The 23,215-nt window shown below is 42.1% G+C and overlaps 1 protein-coding gene across 28 annotated transcripts in view; it reads right to left on the reverse strand.

Moving 5' to 3' along the window:
* Positions 1 to 23,215, reverse strand: part of Kif1b (kinesin family member 1B) — a 135,071-nt gene that overhangs the window by 87,124 nt on the left and 24,732 nt on the right. For 15 of the 28 annotated variants that reach the window (XM_039109181.2, XM_039109177.2, XM_039109175.2 and 12 more), the window contains exons 3-10: positions 15,726 to 15,802; positions 13,934 to 14,113; positions 11,012 to 11,077; positions 6,693 to 6,871; positions 6,045 to 6,156; positions 3,581 to 3,658; positions 2,621 to 2,686; positions 172 to 247 (exon numbers count right to left, since the gene is read on the reverse strand). In XM_039109181.2, coding sequence (XP_038965109.1) covers positions 172 to 247; positions 2,621 to 2,686; positions 3,581 to 3,658; positions 6,045 to 6,156; positions 6,693 to 6,871; positions 11,012 to 11,077; positions 13,934 to 14,113; positions 15,726 to 15,802 — 834 coding nt within the window. 28 annotated transcript variants of the gene reach the window in all.

A 23,215-nucleotide genomic window follows, 5' to 3' on the forward strand; every position in this document is an offset into this window, starting at 1 on the left:
GCTTCTCAGTTAGTATCCTAGAGTAAGTGAAGCCAGCCAGGGAAAATCAAATGCAAAACCAGGAAAAGACATGAAGCACTCAAGTAAGTTACTATGAATATCCAGAACTACATCATTACACAGCTTTAAAATGACGACTACAAAGCTGACCTGTATGAGTGCTCAACATACCTAGATTTTCTCGAAGGAGCCAAGTAAGAACAGAATCCCTGTAAGGAATAAAATCAGTTTTCTTCTTCTTTTTACTCTAGAAAAGGGAAGGGAATAGTGTTAGCAATACCACGAGGGGAAATTCACATTAAGAGCAAAGCAGTCTAAAACTCTGAAGAAAATCTAACTGTAATAGCATTCTATCATGAAATGTTCTACATACAGGTCAATTCTTCAAAATGCACATGCAAAACAATTTCTTTTAGCATTTCATTTTTAATTCAAGAGAGTATCGGTCCCCAGCTCCAAAAAAAAAAAAAACAAAAAACAAAAAAACAAAAAACAAAACAAAACAAAAATAACCCAATAGAGTAGCATTGCAATGAACATGGGGTTCATTCCATGAACACAGCTTTAACCATTATCGATATAATATTCTGCCATTACCCAAACACTAAGTGCGGGCACAGGTCTCAAAACTTGAGCAGATACATAAGGAACAAAGTTAGTAATTTAACAATGTAATACTATTAGCTAATGTCCCATCCATGTCTTTAGACCGTGTCTATAAAATAATTATTTTAAAGGCAATCCAGCATTTAACTTGTAAACACCTCAGGCACATTATCTTTGACAAGCAGCTAAAAAACAACATAACCAAAATCTGCACTGATACATCAAATAACACCAAGTTTGGTTCCCAAAAGGAGACAGCCAACAACCAAGTGCTGTCCTCAAACATCTGCTCCTGTACCATAGCACACGCCTATGACAACACTAATAAAGACAGTCTTTTAAAACAAATCCCCCAAAGTGGGGAAAACAAGCAAATCAAACATGTGAATACTAAAAACTCTGATGTAAAGGCCGCCTCTCCCTGACTTTCCTGCATATAATTCCTAACTATTAGGTGATCTGAGTTTTTTGGTAGAAAAGAATAACAAAAGCTTTTATCAGGGTATTTGTATAGAAATATGAGGAAGCAGGTACCACTGGGTAAAGGAAAATACAAACAATCTTTCCTAGCTTCTGTTAAAACTTTAAACTGATTCTATAGCCTTTACTTTATCTTGTATAACCAAATGGAAAAAAAATGTTTTAAATTACTCCTAAGTTTCTATGGTGAGAAATAAGTAAAAAAATTTACATATATTGATTATATATATATATATATACTTGTTTTATCTTGCCTGTTTCCGATAATCTCAACAAATTAACTATGCTTTAGAACAGGACTCCAAAGAAATCTAACTTACTACTCTTGAGTGGTTTACAGAGCTATGGAGACACAGATCAGTAGAATAAACATCATGACACCAGTAAACGCTTCCTCCAATTTCTCTCTTGTTCCTTTATTTTTATCCTTTCTCCAAAGTACTTTATGTTCCATAATTAAGTCTGGTGTGAAGCCTCATGATTCACAGCCACCCTAAATAATCATTCTAAATTCCAAAGCCAGAAAAAAATAACAAACCCTTTTGGAAGGTTCTATTCTAACTTATGTCGTATTTATCCTCTCAAAACAGTAAGCCATAGAGCTGATCACTAAGCATGTTCAGCGTGACCAATCCCCACCGTACCTTGCTTGTGCAGTTATCCTGCAAATGAAAGCATTTAAAGGAGAGAAAAGGAACATGGGGTAAGCCTCTAGAATAAATGGAAGTCAGAACACTTTCTAGGGACAAGAAGAGATTTAATTCTTCTTAGTGATTCAAAGACCAACTAAATTAGAGCATACAAGAACGACCCCGGTCTTAAATTTAAATAATGAAGACCATACAAAACTTGGCTTAGCTCAGTATTGCAAAAGGAAAGGCCATTTAATCTCCATACGCAGCGCAGAGGCAATGGCGGTTAAGATGGGAACGGCACTGGGCACTCACAGTGCCGCTGCCGGCTTCAGGAGGCAGGCAGCACAGTAACACGATGCACGGGTCGTAGAGATGCTGGTGGACACGCACCGCACTCACGACGATGCTCAATCCACAGCCGCTGCGGGCCGAGACTCACCGTCCATCGCTGTACTATTTCCCATAGTTTTAGTGTGCTGCCTATTAGTACAATGACAAATCCAGCAAATGGCGCATTTCTACGAATGCACGCATCTCACTAAATGATACTTGACTGTACGTTAAGAATATATATTATTGGCTTCTAAATCAACATCATTCTCCAAAGCCACATTGTTCAAAATACTCTAAAACTATGTCTTCTAGCATGAGAGACTTCGTGGGAAACCTACACTTGGTTGTTATGAGGTGTGAAGTAAGGCTCGGAAAATTTTAGGTCTCTGCTCTAGCATCATACAGCTACGGTTGTTTTAGTCAAGTGACATCCTATTCTAGTCCTACCTGAAAAATGGTTTAAATCACATAAAAAGGCCAAAACCAGTACACCCTCATCAAGAAGCACAGCGTCGGCAAGCTCGTTTACTGAGCACACACTTCTTAGAGTGAAACGGGAGACTTACCACCTCTGCCAAGGCCGAAATGACTTTGCCCAAAGTTGTAAGAGACTTGTTAATATTTGCACCTTCCTAAAATAAACAGCAAACATGAAAGATTTACAACAAAGAATTTCTACCACTGCACACCACTCACTGCTGCCAGCTGAGTCTATCTGCTTCTCTATGGCGTAAGTTCTAAAGCCTCCTGCAGCCTCTGGTCTTTCCTCTGCTTGCTCGGTTTCATGCTGAGACCACGCACCCATCTCCCGGTCCTCTTAAGATGCTTGTGCTGCAGAATCTGAGAGGCGAGCCTTCCTCCCAGAACTCCTTGCTAAACAGTGTGTCTGTCAGGTCCACACTTGTCGTTTCATCTGCATCTGTACATCCTACTCTCACTGCTGTCTCTCCCATCTAGCCAAGTTTTAGCTACATCTCCAAATATAATATAACCCTCACTCTTGACCATAAAGTCTTTCATATTTTGTTATCTAACTTATCATTTCATTGAAATTACAGAACAATAGTTGGGATTTTTCCATTAAAAAGTAAATCTAAGAATCAGGTTTGTTTGTCCTATAGTCTCTAGTGCAACTCTGCCTCTGCAACAGAAAAGGTCTCGGGGCTGGGATCTAACTCGATTGGTAGTAGTGTGCTTCACCAGCCCACACAGCACCAGGTCCTATTTCCAGGACCATACAAGAGGCATAGTAGCCTATGCCTAGAATCTTCACGCCCAGGAGATGGAGGCAGGAGGATCGGAGTTCAAACTCATGCTAGTTCAAGGCCAGACTGGATTACCTGAGAACCTATATCAAAATAAATAGTAAATGCCACTACAAACAATATATAAATTAAAAGATACACCTATCACTCGATAGAATTTCATTTGTAAAACTAGGAAGTATGTAGCTTCAACCCCTAACCTTAGTTTTACACTCATGATACCAAACACTGACTGACTGACCATTTTACTAAAATCACTACCTTTAATCGAGTTCCTTTGGCGCCAGTTGAATCAGCTCGTTCACTTCCTGCTAGATCCACCAGGCTGATTTTACTGACCTAGGTAAAGAACAATGACATGAAATGTGTAAAAATGAACAAGATGGCTAGGTGTGGTAGCACACGACTGATTCTAACACTCGGGAGCAGAGGTAAGAGGGCCATCCGTGAGCTCAAAGGCGGTATTCTCTGTAAGTGATGAGCTCAAGACTTAACAAATAACAAATCAAACCAAACAGTAGTCCTGATACCCAAGAAGCAGAGGCGGGTGGATTTCTGTGAATTCCAGGCCAGTCTAGTCTCCACAGCAAGTTCCAGGCCAGCCAGGGGTACACAGTGAAGCTGTGTCTTAACACACATTGACCTCTGTGTGAACACGCATGTGCACACATGTAACACACCCACGGACACACACAGGAAGCCCATTAAACTGGCATATGAACATGAAGCACTGAATAACTGGAGCTCTTACATACTTCTGGTGGCAATAATTATTTTGAAAACTGTTTAGATGTTTCTTAAGAAGCTAAGTTTGCCTTTAATTCCAGGACTCAGGAGATAGATGCAGGAAGATCTCTGTGAGTCCAAGGCCAGCCTGGTCTACACAGTAAATTCCAAGACAGCCAGGGCTACATAACAGAGACCCTGACTCAAAAGATGAAGCAAAAACAAACAAAAATAAGGCCCCAAACCAGAATCTAAACACACATCTACTACAAAATTCAACTATATTCTTAAATATTCACCAATATAAATAAAAACAAAATAAAAATCAAAGTGCCAGCTATGCATCTCCACACACATGTGCACAAATCTCATAGGACCAAATTATAAGGCAAAATTAAATAATGGAGTAGTTGAAACCAATGAAAAGGAATCAACTATTGGCATAACACAAATGACTATCAAAACCATGAGCAAAAGAAATCTAATAAAAATATATATCTCATGTACATAGAACTATACTAAATACAAATTAATCCACAGTACCAAAAGCATATTAAGAGCTGTCAGCGGGGCTGGGGATTTAGCTCAGTGGTAGAGTGTTTGCCTAGCAAGCGCAAGGCCCTGGGTTCAGTCCCCAGCTCCGAAAAAATGAAAAGAAAAGAAAGGAAAAAAAAAAAAGAGCTGTCAGGATGATGTAAAAGAGGAGACAAAGAAATACTACAAAGTCATAAGACAACTTTTTGGGGTAACAGAAATTCTCAGTATGTGAGTTATTTCACATATGTAAGCATTCATCAAAAATGGTCCAACTGTGTACTCTGAATATATGTAGGTTATTATATATCTTTATAATGCCTCAATGGAACTGTTCAAAAATTTTCAGGGCAGTTTAGACAAAAGTATCTAGAAGGGATACCCTGGGTTCAATCAGCTGAGACAAAATAGTAGTTTCTAGGCACAAAAGGATCCTAGCTTTCAGTGACAACACCATGAGAAGTAACTCACTTTACAAGGCTGAAGGCCGAGAATCCCGTCTAACTAGCAGTAATAAACCTAGACTCACAGCACAGTACATAGCACTTATCCAACATACGTGAGGCCCTGCGTTCAGTTCTAAGCACCCCACCCACCCCACTCCAGATGACTGAAACTTGATTTTAAGTTCCATCATAATTATTTTTATTAGTTACAACAACAAAATAAACAAATACTGAGTGGCTACTCGGTGCCAGACACTGTTATATGCACTTGGCCTACATTAATATTTAATCCTTTAAACAATCCTTTGAAGTTGTTACAGAAGGAAATCAGAGGCACAAGAAGGTTAAGGTAATTTGCTAAAGGTTATGTAAGTAAAGAGTAGCAAAACCATGACTCAATCATGCAATTTCTTCCCTAGCTCCATATTTAACTACTAATGAAATGAGAAAGTAACAATCCAAAATGGCTGCAGAGAGCTTGCCTAGAGTGCCTGGTGTGCTTCCGCCCTCGATATCCATCAGAAACATGACAGGAAACCAGGGGCTAGGAATGGCTCCATAGTCTCCGGGTTCAATTCTCAGTAACAAAAACAAACGGGCAAGCAAAGAAAGGTATTTAAACAGCATTAGCGTTGTTACAGTGTTATCTCCCAGGAATGAAGCAGACTGTGTGCCTATTCATCTGCGGACATCCCTGCAATAACGTTATCAATCAACATTATTGCTGTCTGGTCAAGAAGAAAAGGTATTTTCCTCCGAAAGACCCGCTTATCTGTTTTGCATAAAATAAATAAAGTATTTTCCCAAAGCTTCACATTTTCTTAACCGTGTTTTCTATCTTTCAGTTCCATGAAAGACCCAGCACACTGAACACTGGTGTGGGGTAAATGGTGAGTAGAAGTTAAAAACCACTCCCACCAAGGGAGAGAACACCACCAATCTGTCCAAAACATGCACCGAGTAAAAGGAAGTTCTCCACAAACTCCCTTGGCAACCTAAGAGATCAGCAGTTCTCCCACCTTCTCAGTAGAAAGGTTCGTCTCAGGATCCTGTTTCTTCTGGGTAAAAACAATGGTAAACACAGCGTGGGAACGGCTACTCGTCTCGTTCATGTTGGTAGCTGCCACCGTCCTAAACAAACCAAAGGTGACCGTTTGACAAGAGGATCCTTCCAGTGGACAGCAGGCTCTATACAACTGTGCACAACAATCACAGACAGCAGCCTTACCCTTACTTAGACTAAAGGACTGTCGCTTACACAACTGCGCAAAATGCTGTCTTCTTTGTGAGCCCATCCAGTTACCCCACAGCTCAAAAGGCCCCGCATCACAATCCCGTCTCATACTCCAGCTACCCTTAGTAATCACCAGAGCATTTAACTTTTATTCTTAACTGGCTCATTATTCCAGAACCAGTTACTATCACAGCCTTATCTAGACATGACAGCTAACATTTTACCATATCTTAATCAATACCTAAGAGCTAACCGAAGTTCTGACTGTTTCAACAGTGCAGCATTTTAATGAGAAGACAGCTACTTATTAACATGCTGAAGCCAACCCTCCCAGCTATCCAGACTCGGGCTGCTTCAATTCTCACACTGAAAACCAAAGAACCTCAAAACATGCCAACGGATTCATTCGGTCACCAGTCTATTTCCTACATACCTGGCTTTGTTCCCAGCATCCATGAGGTCAGCAATGTCAGTGTAGGAAGTGACTGCCAGCTTGGACAGATCTTCCACATAGGGTCCGAGAAGTGGGTGTTCACGCACACGCAAATTACCCTTGTTTTTGGGATTCAGCAAATCTCGTACTCTCTCACAGTAAATTTCCATGTAGCTCACCTAGGAACATTTTATGAAAGTAAATCAAAGGATCTAGAAAAGATACATACATGTTAAACACTTTTCAAAACTCTAGTGATATAGACCTTGAAAACTCAGTATCCAGGAGGCAGAGGCAGAAGGAACATGCATTCCAAGTCAGCCTAAACTGAAAAAAGGAGATTCTGTCTCATTTTTAAAAAGTTCCCAAAAGCTGTACAACTGTCCTTCAGAACACCATAGTCCTGGGCCCTTCATTCTACTGGCAGTGTGTGGACTTCCCGCTGCATGGGTCAGGGACAGTCCTTCTCAGGAAGGAAGAGGCAAACAGGTACACAGAAGGGCTATTTTTCTTAGCAGAAAATATATATTTTAGTAGAACTTTATTACTCTCTTTTGAAGCAGGTTCTTTACAGCTAAACCAGGCCTCAAACTTGCACTCCTCCTGCCTCAGCCCCCAAGTGTTGAGATTATAGGAATGCACCATCTCACCCAGCCTTATTGGCATTTTAAAAAGAGATATGACCGTCGGTATTGAGGCTTAAAGTGAGGTTATTCCAAGAGCCTGAAAATTAATATTTCTATCTCTTTCTTTTTTTTAAATGTATTTATTTTATGTGATTGATGTTTTTGCCTACATGTATATCTGCGAGGGCATCAGAGCCCCTGGAACCAGAAGTACTGACAGTTGTGAGCTACCATGTGGGTGCCTTGAGTTGAACCTGTATCCTCTGGAAAAGCAGCCAATGATCTTAACTGCTGAACCAGCCCCATAAATTAATATTTTTATCAAAATTAAAACACACATAATACTCAGAGCAGAGAAAACAAGAGAGCAATGACTGTTCTTTGGTTTAGCGTGTGTTCAAGTGGGTACACATGTGGACATGCATGTGGATGCTAGAGGTCAATCTCATCTCGGGTGTCCTCCCTCAGACACCATATGCATTTTTTAATAGGGTCTCTCACTGGCATGGAGCATCTGGTAAGAGAGCAGCAGGGAACTGGGTGTGCCTGCCTGCTTGGAGCTGGGATCCCACATCCGCACAGCACTGTGGCTCCTTTATAGCAAACACTTTGAGCTGAGCAGTCCAGTAACTAATCCTTTGGAATTGACCACAGTGCTATTAACTATGGATATACACTAGAAGGAGTGGTGGTTAATCAAAGATGATGGCTTACAAAAGACTTAGGAAGGCTCAAACAACGCACTCCATGCATTCTTGTCCCATCAGCAAGACATGCCTATAGTGGTGGTGAAGGGACCATGCTGTATTTCCTAGTCTGAAGCAGTACTTGTCTAACCAATTCCCTTTCCTCTAATTCCTTGCTCATCAAACCATCAGGATTTCCACAAAATACCAACATGCTGGCCGTGCCAATGTGAGAAGTTACCCCTCACAGGAAAGCAGCACAGCGTGTTGGCTTCCTAAGATCAGCTGGATGAACTCTCCTCCAGCCTGAACTTTGTGCAAAGCTAAGCAAGTGCTGAATGCCCAGCCCCAAGTAAACTCTGCATCACTCTGTCAAGGCTCAGGGGCACAGTGGGAGAGAGGGCAGAATGACATAAGAACTGGAGGAAGGGGTACAACGCTGCAGAACTCTGGCTTCTGAGCATGAGATGGCCCGGCAGTCACAAGTTCACAAGGTCTGTGATGACCTGCCCGAGACTGTACTGTCAACATCTGCAACGGAAGGGAAGGGAAGCAATTCACAAACCCTCATCCCTCTCTGAGAATTCACAGGCAGCTGAGTTGCTAGAGAGTCGGCCCATGAGGCTCCATCCTTCCCTGAGGAAATGCTTAATGGTTGCTAAGGAAAAAGAGACATTTTCTTCGGCAATGAAGCTGCTGATAAGCTGCCCATGCTTCTGTAAATAACTGCTTAGCCAGGTTCCTGTAACTCCTGTAACTAGACTCAGTGGGTCATACCCTCCCCCTAAGAAGATATGAAGAAAGGACTCACCCAAAAACAGAGAATCAGTAAAAATGGAAGGAAGAAAAAAAAAGGGTGATAAGAGAGAATATGATCAAGATACACTACATATTCCAGGGACTAAGCCACTACCCAAAGACTATACGTGGACTCACCCTGGGCTCCAACCTCATAGGTAGCAATGAATAGCCTAGTAAGAGCACCAGTGGAAGGGGAAGCCCTTGTCCTGCCAAGACTGAACCCCCAGTGAACGTGATTGTTGTGGGGAGAGTGATAATGGGGGGAGGGTGGGGAAGGGAACAGTCACATAGAAGGAGGGAGAGGTTAGGGGAATGTTGGCCTGGAAACTGGGAAAGGGAATAACATTTGAAATGTAAATAAGAAATACCCAATTTAATAAAGATGGAAAAAAAGGGGGGCTGGGGATTTAGCTCAGTGGTAGAGCGCTTGCCTAGGAAGCGCAAGGCCCTGGGTTCGGTCCCCAGCTCTGAAAAAAAGAACCACAAAAAAAAAAAAAAAAAAAAAAAGATGGAAAAAAAGATACACTACATATGAATACGCAAATACAATGAAACACGTTATACATGTTATCGTGTGCTATTGTATGCTATTGTATTATAATGCAGGCTTGTCTAATGGGATTTTCAGATGTTTGCTTATGTGTATGTTTGTGTATCTGTGTGTATACATCCCTGAGAGTGCAGTTGCTGGCAGAGGACAGCAGATGGCATCAGGTCCCCTAGAGCTAGAGTCACAGACCTGTGAGCCACTTGACCTGGTGCTGGGAACCAAACCTGGGTCCTGTGGAAGAGCAGCAAACACTCTTAATTGCTGAGCCATCTCTCCAGCCCCAATAGTAGGGTTTTTCTTTTCTCATTTTTATATGTATATGTGGTGGGAAGATGTGTGTGGAACGTGGTTCCATGTTGGGAATCAGCTCATCCTCCACTGTTCCCCTTAGCAGGATCTCGCAATCAGACCCAGAGCGCTCTGATGCAGTTTGCCTTGCTACCTGGCTTCCTTGACATCCTGCCTCCTCTGCCTCTGCCTCTGCCTCTGCCTCTCTCTGCCTCTCTGCCTCTCTCTCTGCCTCTCTCTCTGCCTCTCTCTCTGCCTCTCTCTCTGCCTCTCTCTCTGCCTCTCTCTCTGCCTCTCTCTCTGCCTCTCTCTCTGCCTCTCTCTCTGCCGCTCTCTCTGCCTCTCTCTCTCCCTCTCTCTCTGCCTCTCTCTCTGCCTCTCTCTCTGCCTCTCTCTCTCCCTCTCTCTCTGCCTCTCTGCCTCTGCCTCTGCCTCATGAGAGGACCACTACCTACTAGGTCTTTAGAGAAGTTCTGGGGATCTGAACTGTGGTCCCCACACTCACACATAAGCAAGTATATTAACCACTGAGCCATCTCTTTAGCACCTACAATGGAGGTTTATTGAGTCACAAGGATGAATGAAGTTATATTAATTGCAGGAAAATGGGTGTAACGAGAGATCATATTAAACAAAATAAACCAGACTCAGAAATTTTAAAAAGTCTAACTTTGATTCTCTATCCTTCATCTACTCCAGTGCTGGAGACTGAGTCCAGGTCCATCGACAAGCAAAGCAAGCATTCTAGGATGGCTACATCCCCAGCCTGAGTCTGGCTTCGAAGGACGCTTCTGTCCTTTATAAAGCTGTAACTTCAGACTTTAAGCACATGGATCTGAAGTGTGGCAAACCACAGCGTGCCACAGTATGACACTTCCTCAAAGGAAGACTCTTCTGCATCACAGCTCTTTGGGCATACAAACATTAACTCTTACCTTTCTTTTTTTTTTTTTTTTTTTGGTTCTTTTTTTCGGAGCTGGGGACCGACCCAGGGCCTTGTGCTTCCTAGGCAAGCGCTCTACCACTGAGCTAAATCCCCAGCCCCTTACCTTTCTTAATTTAAAATTTTTAAACACACATTTTCAGGGCACCTAAAATAGAACTTTTTTCTTTCATTCTGAGCTGTGCTTCTACACAGCAGTTTAAAAGATCAAGTTTAAGCTGGGCAGGGGCGGTACACACAGTCCCAGCACTCAAGAGGCAGAGGCAGGCAGATCTTTGTGAGGTTGAGGCCTGCCGGTTCTACATAGTGAGTTCCACCTACACTGAAACACTGAGACCAGGCCTGAATTGAGCAACCCTGTTATGGGGGGGTTGGGGGGAGACAGGAAAACAAAAGCCTCTGGTTTCAGGAATAGCTATACTCACCTCCACGGAGTAAGACATATCTTCATTACAGTTGTCATTGATCTTCTCAAAAAGTTCTTCACACAACTAGGAAAGCAGAAGGAAAAGAACTGTGAACAGCCCAGATCAGACTTACTACATCATCCACAGTGTTAGGTGGGTTAATTAATAAGATATTCTTTCTTCTTCTCTCTCTAAATGGACGTCATACACTTGATTTTTTTTTCTTTTTTTCGGAGCTGGGGACCGAACCCAGGCCTTGCGGTTGCTAGGCAAGCGCTCTACCACTGAGCTAAATCCCCAACCCGTCGTCATACACTTGAAACAATATTTTAAATAAAAATTATATACTCTGATGGGCTCCTGTTGTCATTTTCCTCTGACAATAGAAAACTGATAATTTCCTCAGGGAGACAACCCCGTTTATCCAATCTGACTCTTCATACTGTACTCATGTAACTAGCAATGTATCACTGCAATAAAACGGACTCAAAACGAGCATGGACTTGCATTTAAAGACTTAACTGAAAGGTCAACATGTGGTGGCGCACACCTTCAATCCCAGTACTTTGGAGGCAGAAGCAGGGGGTTGGTTATCTGGGAGTTCTAGGCCAGCCTGCTTTACATAGTGAGTTCTAGGACAGCCAGAGCTAAATAGTGAAACTGTTTCAAAGGGCAAAAAAAGCAAGTAAAAAAAAAAAAAAAAAGCAAGCAACTCCAACATTACTTATCACAGTCAAAACTTACAGTCTAAAGAGGGTATTAGGAGCGTAGCTCAGTTGGTAAAGTGCTTGCCTAGCATGTTCTAAGTCCTGGGCTGCATACCCATAACCCCATAAACTGGATGTGATAGCACACACACAACTAAAAAAGAAAGGGGGGGCAGAACTGGTTTGTAGCCTGAGTTCTATCCTCAGGACCACATTAAGGGGTGTGTGTGTGTGTGTGTGTGTGTGTGTGTGTGTGTGTGTGTATTGGTTTGTATATGCTTGGCCCAGGGAGTGGCACTATTAGAGTGGCCTTGTTGGAAGAAGTGTGTCACTGTGGGGGTGGGCTTGGAGACCCTCCTCCTAGTTGCCTGGGGATGCTCAGTCTGTTCCTGGCTTCCTTCAGGTGAAGATGTAGAATTCAGCTCTCCTGCACCATGCCTGCCTGGATGCTGTGATGCTGCCATGCTCCCTCCTTGATGATAATGGACTGAATCTTTGAACCTGTAAGCCAGCCCCAGTTAAATGTTGTCCGTTATAAAACTTGGTCATGGTGTCTGTTCACAGCAACAAGACCCTAACTAAGACAGAAGTTGGTACCGGGGACTGGGGTATTGCTGTGATAGGTCTGATCATGCTTTTATTTGGAAGAATGTGGAGTTTGGATTTGGAAAGTAGAGGAATGCTTTTTTTTTTTTTCTCTTCTATTTTTCGGAGCTGGGGACCGAACCCAGGGCCTTGCGCTTGCTAGGCAAGCGCTCTACCACTGAGCTAAATCCCCAACCCCAGAGGAATGCTTTAAATGGGGCTTAATGGGCTATCTTAGTAGGAATTCAGAAATCTTTGTTACTGAGAGTGATTTGAACTGTGCAGACTTGGCCCAAGAGGTTTCAGAGGAGAAGAATTTCAGTATGTGCTGTAAAGACTACTTTTGTGGTATTTTGGTGAAGAATGTGGCTGCTTTTTGCCCTTGTCTGCTTTTTGCCCTAAGAGTGGGCCTAAGTTTAAGGTAAAAAGATTCAGCTTAATTAAATTGACAAAAAACCTCTCAGAAAGGCCCATCATAGATTTTGTTCTCTGGTTAAGTCTCAAGAAGAGCATTATGAAAAAAAGGAGTTGAAAATCTTTAGACTACTTTGACATCAGACATGGAAATGGCAGTTTGAAGTTTGCCCAGCTGGTTGCCTGTCTTAATTGGGGATTACAGTTAAGTGATTAAAAGGATCTTGGTAGAGACTTTGAATTTTGGACTTTGGGCTTTTAACATTGTTGATTCTGCTATAGATTATGGGGACTTTAAAAGTTGAGCTAAATGTACTTTTTTATTATGCTAAGTTTTTAAGTATGGCCTCCATAGACTCTCGCGTTTGAACAAGCCTAAGGAGACCTGGGAGTGGAAGGTGATGATTTGCATATGCTTGGCCCAAGGAGTGGCACTATTAGAAGGTGTGGAGAAAAGGCTCAGTGGTTAAGAGCTCCAACTGTTCTTCCAGAGGTCCTGAGTTCAATCCCCAGCAACCACATGGTGGCTCATAGACATCTATAATGGGATCTGATGCACTCTTCTGATGTGTCTGAAGATAGCTACAGTGTACTTATATGAATACATAAATAAAATCTTTAAAAAAAAAAAAAAAAAGGTGTGTTCTTGTTGGAGGAAGTGGAGCTTGAGACACTCCTCCTGGCTGCCTAGAGATGCTTAGTATCTTCCTGACTTCTTTCAGTGAAGATGTAGAACTCAGCTCCTCCTGCACCATGCCTGCCTGGATGCTACGAGGCTGCCATATTCCTGCCTTGATGATAATGGACTGAACCTCTGAACCTGTAAGCCAGCCCCAATTAAATGTTGTCCTTTATAAAACTTACATTGAATATGGTGTCTGCTCACAGCAATAAGATCCTAACTAAGACAGGGGGGAAGACACAGTCCGTAGACCAACACTTTCTGAATGTTCCAACATTCAGGAAAAACTTTAAGAAAAAGACTGAGAACACTAAAAGATAGGATAATATGGCAGTGCAGAAATGTTTTAGAAAACGTGAACTTTTCCATCTCAGAGTCTATGTATGTACCTGTCAATCTTCCCTCTTGGTAGTGAGCACCTTTGAGGGAAGTAGATGGGTCATCTACCTTAGCGCCTTGCATATCAGAGGCTCTGAGTATACTTTTGCCAAATGAAAAGCAATCTGAGACGGACAGCATGGACGGGCATGGATGCTAACGCTGCTGCCTTACCTGTGGGATGATCCCGGCCTGGCTCTCTTCTTGTTTCCCCATCATCGTGTAGGATTTCCCAGCACCGGTCTGCCCATAGGCAAAGATACAGACATTATAGCCTTCGAAGGCATGCAAGAGCATCTCCTTCCCAATGTCATTGTACACGCGGCTCTGAGATGCAAAGCAGGGGTCTTCAGGCTGTGAAGATAGGGAAGTTGTGTTACTAATACTCTTTCCCATACTTGACTGCTTTCATATCTTAAAAAAGGTTTGGAAACGGGCTAGTCATTTAAGCTAGACTACACATTTTTGAGAACCATCCATGTACTTTTTTTCCATTTTATACAGACATACAGGAGACACTGTAGAGGTTAGAGCTCCACGATTTTCTTAAGAGAAAATGGGAATAACAGACCAGCAGCCAGGCTCACATATAAAACTGCTTCTTTGAACTCACTCTAATAGTGTGGCTGTTTTTAATAAATACAACTTTGTTGAAGAGCAGTTCCATTTCCTCCCTCAGCCCTTTCCTTGATATTAGGCTCTGTGGATAGTTGGAACATCTTTCCTCACAGAGCAGGAAAAAATTTAAATGCCTAAGAAACAGAAGCAAAGAAATGGAATAAAAAAGAAGCAGCCTTTAAAAGTCAGCAAGATTTGGTTCTTTACTGTCAGGGAAGAATCAAAATGCTTGATTAAAGTGAATATTTTATTCTGTAGGTAGTATTCTCTATATCAAACTAAATTCAGGGCTGGGTGAAGTCACAGAGTTGTAACTCCATCACTGTGAAGGAAGAGGCAAGAGTGAGGAACTCAAGGCCAGTGAGGCCCTGTCTCACTTTTTCTTTTAAGTTTTTGATTTTTGGGTTTTTGAGACAGAGTCTCACTGTGTAGCCCTGGCTGACCTGGATCCTGATCTGCAGACCAGGCTGGCTTTGAACTCACAGAAATCCACCTGCCTCTGTCTCCTGACTGCTGGGACTAAAATTGTGTGCCACCATATCAGAGCTTTAAAACATCTGTCTTTAAAAATTAAAATTAAGATAGATTAAGAGGCTGGGGATATGGCTCCGTGGGTAAGGTGCTTCTGTGCAAACATAAAAGTCTAAGTTTAGAACCCTGGTACCCACATAAAAGCTGCCCAGAGTAGCACGTATCTTTAACCCTAGTACTCAGAAGTAGTCAGGGGGGTCCTAAGGGTCATTGACCAGACAATCTAGCTAGTTGGCGAGCTACAGGTTCAGAGAAATCCTGGCTCAATATGGCGGAAAGTGATAGAGGAGCACACCAGATACCAACCTCTAGCTTCCACATGTGCACACATACACACCCCACCACACACACACACACACAACCTGTGAATGAACAAATAAATAATTTTTAAATGAACTCATGAACTGGGAACTTCTTAGCTAGGTGGTGTTGCCCATTCCTGTAATCCCCGCAGTTGAGAAGGTAAGTCAGGAATGCTGCCCCAAGGTTGAAAGTTAGACTGGGATAAACAGTGAGTTCAAGGCCAATATGGGCAATGAGATTCTGTCTTAAAAAAACAAAAAACCCGGGGCTGGGGATTTAGCTCAGTGGTAGAGCGCTTACCTAGGAAGCGCAAGGCCCTGGGTTCGGGCCCCAGCTCCGAAAAAAAGAACCAAAAAAAAAAAAAAAAAAAAAAACAAAACAAAAAACCCAATACCTCTCCCTGAAACGCACAGAGAACTGATCCCTGACCACACTCAGAAAACTAGAACCAGATCCTGGAACAATTGAAGATAAGAGAAAGACAAAGGAAGGAAAAGAGAGGCAGTAGACTCACCGAGGTGTGAGACCAGTAAGAGTAGTCAAAGCTGAAGGACTTTGGTGCTTCCTTTGGGTTCTTTGGGTTGATAATACCTAGAGAATAAAGAGAGTTAATTGTGTAAATCCTTCAGGTTTATTAGCCCAATATATTATACTGTATGTTTAAATTATCCCAAACTGTACATTTATACTACTGAATCTCAATGGAGCAATCAAAAAACCAAAAAAGGTATCATTGTTTGAGAGGCGATGTATACTGGAATAGACACACACACACACACACACACACACACACACACACACACACACACGCAAAATCATACCACAACACTCATTTGGGTGTTACCAGTATTCAGAACAGAGCCTAGTATGTAACAGCTTCTCAAATCTTCCAGAACTGAATGTTTGTCCTCCCTTGCTAAGTAAGCAGCTAAAATTTAGCAGTTTCTATTTAAAAGTACATCATAAGGTATGAAATATTTCAACCTGTTAGAAATGAAAATTAGATAGGTATGGTTACATTAAGCCAACCAATTCGAAACAAAGGCTGAAAGTGTTTGCTATCTACCTCAAAAAAGCATTTGGTAATGAAAAAAGAAAAGCACGGCGAAGTTTGGGTTTCTAAAACCCCCAGCAGACAACCTGTAATCTATTACATGTATATGTGTGCATGGGTGTTTATGCGGAACCACAGAGCATAAGATCATAAATCTCGCTACACATTGAACATGATTTCTCACGTCACTCATGCCACCATACCACACGGAAGCAACTGACTGAATGCTGAGGCATACTCCGTCCTTTCTCATATAGACAAAGCTTTATCGCCTCATATTTCATAAGAGACAGACACTCCCAAACATGTGATCAGAAAGTCTCCTCTAAGACTGCACAACTCAACCAGCTCATTTCGCCGAGGCAAGGCTACATCCCAAACTATCAGTGAAAACAGGATTAAAGCGTCAATGTGTCTTGGGCAGCTGGTGAAGAGGACACAAACAGCAACCGTTGCTATGGTGCTCAGCTCTCCCTCTTGCTGGATTCCTCTGGGTACAACCGCATACTTATGTTCCAACCTCAAACGCTGACAGAGTATTAATAAGGCTCACATTACACACAATCATGTGACCAAAGAACATGGTTCTAGAAAGAACATCTCCCTACAAATACATGGTAATCTAATCAAAGTCTAACAAAAGAGTACGAGACCAGCCAGCATCTGAAGGCATAATTACTCCAACCCATAAGTCTTTTGTGTTTAGTAACCTTTTTATCCTCCCAACCACTCAATGAGGCAAATGTTTTCTCATCATTTTATAAAGAAACCATCACAGAAAAGTTCAATACTCTTTAGCCCAGAGATGGCAGCAGCAGATCTAGAATCTGACTCTGCAGAACTGCCATAATTAGCTTCCACACTCACAAAGACTGCCAGGGTGAAACCGGAGGCATTTTATGTATTTGTTTATGTACATGGCCATATGCATATAGCTACCCCCTGAATTAAACCATAGGCACTGTTTAAAAGCACTCTTTGTTTACTTAAAGTTTCCCTGTTTTAACAATAAGACAACAAATTACCAAGAAAATAAAAATTAGAGTCCGAGCTAAAAAACCAGCAAGAACGATGAGGTGGAGGCATGGCCCTTGAGTAGGCCCTAAACACTCAAAAGACAGTTAATAAACGTCTCTGACATCTAGAAATTGGCTGTTATCACACACTTAAGCCTTATTATGTTCAGTTAGCAGTTCTGTCAGAACATGAAAAAGTACAAATTCTCAGAGCCTATATACCTTGACTTGTCATTTCCCTGAAGGGAAAAACAGAACACAATCTACGTCGGAGTGTAGCATGCTCACACAAAATCCTTTTCTTCCTCCTTAGCAAGCTTTTCTCCCTGTCTCTGAAGCTTCTTACAGTAATACAACCAACCTGGGTTTCTTGTTTGTTTGTCTGCACAGTGCTGGGGACTGAGGCCACGGCTTTGCACATGCTACGCAAGAATGCTAGAAGTTTGCTACATTCCCAGCCCCACCCTGTTTTTTTAAATCACCACCTGTTTCAACAATAAACAGAAATGCACGGTCTTTCAAAAGTTCTTTATAAGGCTTAGGAGCTAGCTCAGTAGCTTCCTAGCCCATGTGAGACCCCAGGTTCAATCTCTAGCCACACACATAGTATAATTAGAAATAGTTTTCATAAAAGATACTAAATCTATCAATGTTTGAAATATTTTAGTTCCCAAATAAAAAATACAACAACACAAGAAGAAATAGTAATTCCTGCTTTTTAAAAAAAAAAATTTCAATTCTCTGTGTCTGGCTGATTTGTTTGCATGTGACTGCATCTTGCACCTGCCAAGTGCCGGAAAGGCTGGAAGAGGGCATCAGATCCCCTGGACCCACAGCTATAGATGGTTGTCCACCACAGAATGGGTGCTGGGATTGAACTGGTCCTCTGGAAGAGAGCCTACTGCTCTTACCCACTGAGCCATCTCTCCAGCCCCTATGTTCTACTTCTTAAGTTCTGTATCTATACAATTTTTTTTTAATTTTTTAAACTTGGAGTTTTGCCTGCATTTCTGTTTATGCACCATTTACATGCCTGGTGGCAGAGAGCAAGATGAATGTTGGGTGCCTTAGAGCTGAAGTTACAGATGGTGTGACCCACCCTGTAGGGACCGGAAATCAACTCAGGTCCTCTGAAGTCCTCTTTACCACCGAGCCACTGAGCCAGCCAGCCAGCCAGCCATATTCTTGTTTTGGATTGGTTTTCGTGTGTGTGTGTGTGTGTGTGTGTGTGTGTGTGTGTGTTTAGGGGTATGTGAGTTCTGATCCCTTGCAACTGGAGTTACAGGCAGTTGTGAGCCACCCAGTGTAGATGCTAAGAACCAAACTTAAATCTTCTGCAAGAGTAGTACATATTCAAAACCAATGAGCCCTCCCAATACCTTCTTTTTGAGATTTAGCTTATATTTTTACATTTTGTGCTTTGTGTCTTTAAATGTATTATCTTCAATATTAAAACATTTCCTAATTGAAAACATGAACATATTTCTATAATAAACATTGGCAGAATGGTGAGGCAAGGATCTCATAGCCCAGGCTAACCTAAAAGTTATCTTCCTTCTACCTCCCTCTCCTGAATGCTTGGTTCAAACACCACCAAAATTCAGTCTTATTCAAAGCTGCTTTCTAAGTCCTCCTTTATAAACCTGAAAAGCAGCTACACCTAAGGTCTGAGTGTATCTTTCTTCCCGTATCAAAAGGAACAATGACCCCTTATCCAGAAATTTTTCACACTTTGCCTTTGGGTTCAAATTCTCATGCCACAGTCAATACTGTTTACCCAAAGGAGCAGGACGGTGTCGCTATCTACAGTATAGATGAACATCTTTAAAGCGATCACACATGTCTCAAAGGCCTCGGTTAGTTTAGTAAGAACCAGAGTTGATCCTGTTCTCTCTCTTGCAGTCACTTCGGGTTAAGATTAGCCTCAGAGGAGCTGCGGAGATGGCACAGCAGTTAGGTGCTCACCACTCTTGCAAAGGACCGGGTTCAGTAGGTACCCAGCACCCTCATGGTGGTGCATAACCACCTGTAACTCCTGTTCCCCAGAGTCTGACAACTGCTGGATTCTCTGGGCTCCTACACAAATAAACTTCACAGGTTTAACTTCACATAAATAAAAACAATTTTAAAAACCCTAAACTTGGGGCTGGGAATTTAGCTCAGTGGTAGAGCGCTTACCTAGGAAGCGCAAGGCCCGGGGTTCGGTCCCCAGCTCCGAAAAAAAGAACCAAAAAAAAAAAAAACAAAACCTAAACTTAGAGACTAGCAAGATGGCTTAGCAGGGAAAGACACTTGCCAAGAGACAACCTGGGGGTGGGGGTGGAGGTGGGGGTGGAGGTGGGGTGGTTGGAGGGATGGCTCAGTGGTTAAGAGCACTTCCTAAGATCTGAGTTCAGTTCCCACCAACTACATGGTGGCTCGCATCTGTAATGGGGTCAGATGCCCTCTTCTGGTGTATCTGAATAAATAAATTAATTAAAAAACAACAACAACAACAACAACAAAACAAAAAAACCCCAACCCTGGCTTGGTCCCTGGGATGCACATGATAGGAGAAAACTGACCCCTCAAGTTCTTCCCTGAGCTCCACACATACACCATGGTGTATGTACGCATGCATGGGTTTACACTCACACAATAAACTAATGTAAAATCCTCAACCTTCCAAAGTCTGTTAAATACTCTATTTTACTCCATCCCCTCCTCCTTCCCCCTCTCCTGCTTTCCAATTGTGTTACCACAGCATAAATATACAAATGTTTTCACTAGTGAACCCAGGAGACAAGGCGGCTAAAAGATTTGTATTTAAAACCCTTTTTATTCTACAGAATAAATTTGTTTATCTAATATCTCAAAGTCACTAATGTAGTAATTATACTGTTGTCGACAAACTACCAAGGCTCTGCCTGCAACTGTAATTAACATATCAGTGTGGAGCTCTGTAACTTTATATTAACTTTTCTCAAAACCATGTTTAGGATATTCTCAAAAAGCATGTTTGGGTTCGTTAAAAATCCTAGTGATAGGCTAGGCATGTTGGCTTGTACATCTAAGGCTGCACAGTATGACTCTGCCTCAAAGCAAAAAGCCCAGTGATACCAGAGTAGCCTCCATCTACCATAAGCATCCTATGTCAAAAATTAAGGGAAAAAAAGAGCAAAAAAATAAAATATTATATCTGCCATTTATATTTCAAAACCATGAAATCAAAACCTAAAGCCATAACCTTTTAGAGTCTTCTGCCAATACAGTAAAAGGGGCAGAAAACATAAGGTAGATTTGAACAAAATACATATAATCATCGAGTGCTTTAACCATTTAAAATAACTACATCTCTAATGTAACTTAAAAAAATAATAAAAAGACAGGTGTAAGTATATTATATATACTCAATCCCGAAGAGCTAAAAAGAATATTTATTTATTTGTTTGTTTGTTTGTTTGTTTATGTATTTATTTATAGTAAGAAAAGAAGCTAGGTAGGAGTGGTGGCAGCATCTTAATCCCAGTTTCCCAAAGGAAGAGTTCAAGGTGAGCTTTGTCTACCTAGTGAGTTTCAGGACAGCCAGGGCTACATAAAAAGACTCTGTCTCAAAGGAAAGGGGGCAGGGGTGGTGGTGGAGGTGGAAAGATAAGAAAACAAGCTACACCTCTTCTAGTTCCGGGGAATCTGACCTCTCCTCTAGCCTCCACAGGCATCAGGAGACATACATGCACGCAAGAAAATAAAATAGAACAAAATTGAGAACACACTTGCTTTATAGTATCTTTTAAAATTCTAAAAGCTAGATATGGTGGCTCAGGAGATCAAGGCAGGCAGATTGAAAGGTGAAGCCAGCCTCAACTACACAGTGAGACCCTACACTCTCCCTACACCCCCCCCCCCAAGAGACAGCTCATCTTCCTAAGCAAATATTGAACAATTTTAGGAGATGAAGTGAGGGCCAAGAGGTGGCCCAGGGGTGAAGGTAGCAGCCACATAAAGAAATACTAACCAGAGTCCACATAAAAGGATGCAACGTGGGAACCGACAGACAGCTCAGCAGTAAGGGGCACTGGCTGCTCAACTCTGAGGCCTGGAGTTCAGATCCCAGCACCCAAGTCAGGCAGCTCACTAACATCTGTAACTCTTGCTCCCAGGGATCTGACGCCTGTGGCCTCCACAGGCACCACAAACACAGACGTGCACACACATAAACAAACCACAAAGGCCAAGGAGCCTGGCAAACACGGGACAACAGCAGAATCAAGAGAAATGCCTCAATAAAGGAGAAAGAGGAGAACCAACTCCAGAACCATTTCCTCACTGCACTCTCTGCTCTGCCAAACAAAGGGCTTCTGTAAGCTCCTATCTTTCCCTTCTCCGCTTCCTTGTAAAGATGCTCCTCTTCCGTGCTTTCCAACAGGCATCAAACCACTTCAATCACTTTATCTCTAAAAGAAAACTAAAAACTCTAAAAGCTTCCTCTGCTTGCTGAATAACAATAAACCCAATTTCCTGCTTATACCCACATCACCCACATAAACAATACGGCTCTGAACAATATTTAGTCTACCACAATGCACAATCCTTGACAGCAAACACTGAATGCTCACCTTCCCTAGCAGAAGTTAACCCGTCACTTCAGACCTCACTGCATTACCAAAAGCAATCACAGCACCTTGCTATTGGCATGGATTTTTTTTTTTTAAATTCACTCTAAAATGGAAAATAGAAAACAAAGATCAGGTTTCCTAGCAGATCTTATTGCTGGGACAGCCTAGGGGCACACATCTTTAATCCCAGCACTCAGAAGGCAGAGGCAGGCAGGTCAATCTCAGGCCAGCCTACTTTACAAAGGTTTTCCAGATGAGCCAAGGCAAAAAGAGCTTTCCCATGGAGGTCAGAAGGAGGTGTGGGATTCCCCTAGATCCAGAGTACTGGATAGCTGTGAGTCACCCACCCTAGTGAATGATAGGAAATGAACCAGGTCTTCTGCAAGAGCAAAAAGTGCTCTTAACTGCTGAGCCATCTCTCCAGCCCAGCTGTCTCCTAAATAGCGGTTTCGGTATGAAAACAATGTAAGCAATTTAAAAGCTTATATATAATAAAGTCTGTTCTTGGGCCAGTAAGAGGCGCTGGCACTTGCCACCAAGTCTGATGAACCATTTTTGATTCCCAGAACCCACATGGAGAAAGGAGAGAACCAACTCCCAAGAGTTGAACTCTTGACTCCACGTGTGCACTGTGGCACAAATACTGCCTCCCCACACAAAACAAATAATTAATGCAAATAAAATTTTTAATGGAGTTCTTGGGCCAGCAAGAAAGCTCAGCAGGTAGGAGAACCGTCCATGTAAGCCTGATTACCTGAACTGGATCTCTAGGACCCACAAATAACAGGAGAGACAAAAGTGACACCCCATGGTTGTTCTCTGAGCACCATGGCACAGCAGACAGTGCCCCTCAGTCACCACACACACACACACACACACACACACACACACACACACCCATGTGAGCATGCGCATACAGAGCGGAATGCATTTGAATAAATGAATGAATGAAAAGCAGTTCCAAATATACACAGAAAAACTCTAATCCAACTTATGCATAATTATTGCTGACTTTAAACTTACATTTCTGGCTAGCAAAATGGCTCGACCAGTAAGGATGCTTACCACTGAGCCTTATTATGAGTTCAACCCCTGGAATCCACAAAGTAAAAAGAGGAATGACTCACAAGGTATCTCTGACCCCCACACAAGTGCATGCACGCACACACGCACGCATTGACATACACACAAAAAATAAAATAAACGCAAAAGAATTAAACTCTGACTAAAAACAACTTTGGTACTAAGATTCAGCACAAAAATTATTTTTCAAATATCATTCTACAAGTATATATCATTGTATTTGATTCTAATAAATGGTCTTTCCTGGGCCAGACAG

The sequence above is a fragment of the Rattus norvegicus genome, chromosome 5 (genome assembly GCF_036323735.1).
Source record: "Rattus norvegicus strain BN/NHsdMcwi chromosome 5, GRCr8, whole genome shotgun sequence".
Classification (NCBI taxonomy): domain Eukaryota; kingdom Metazoa; phylum Chordata; class Mammalia; order Rodentia; family Muridae; genus Rattus; species Rattus norvegicus.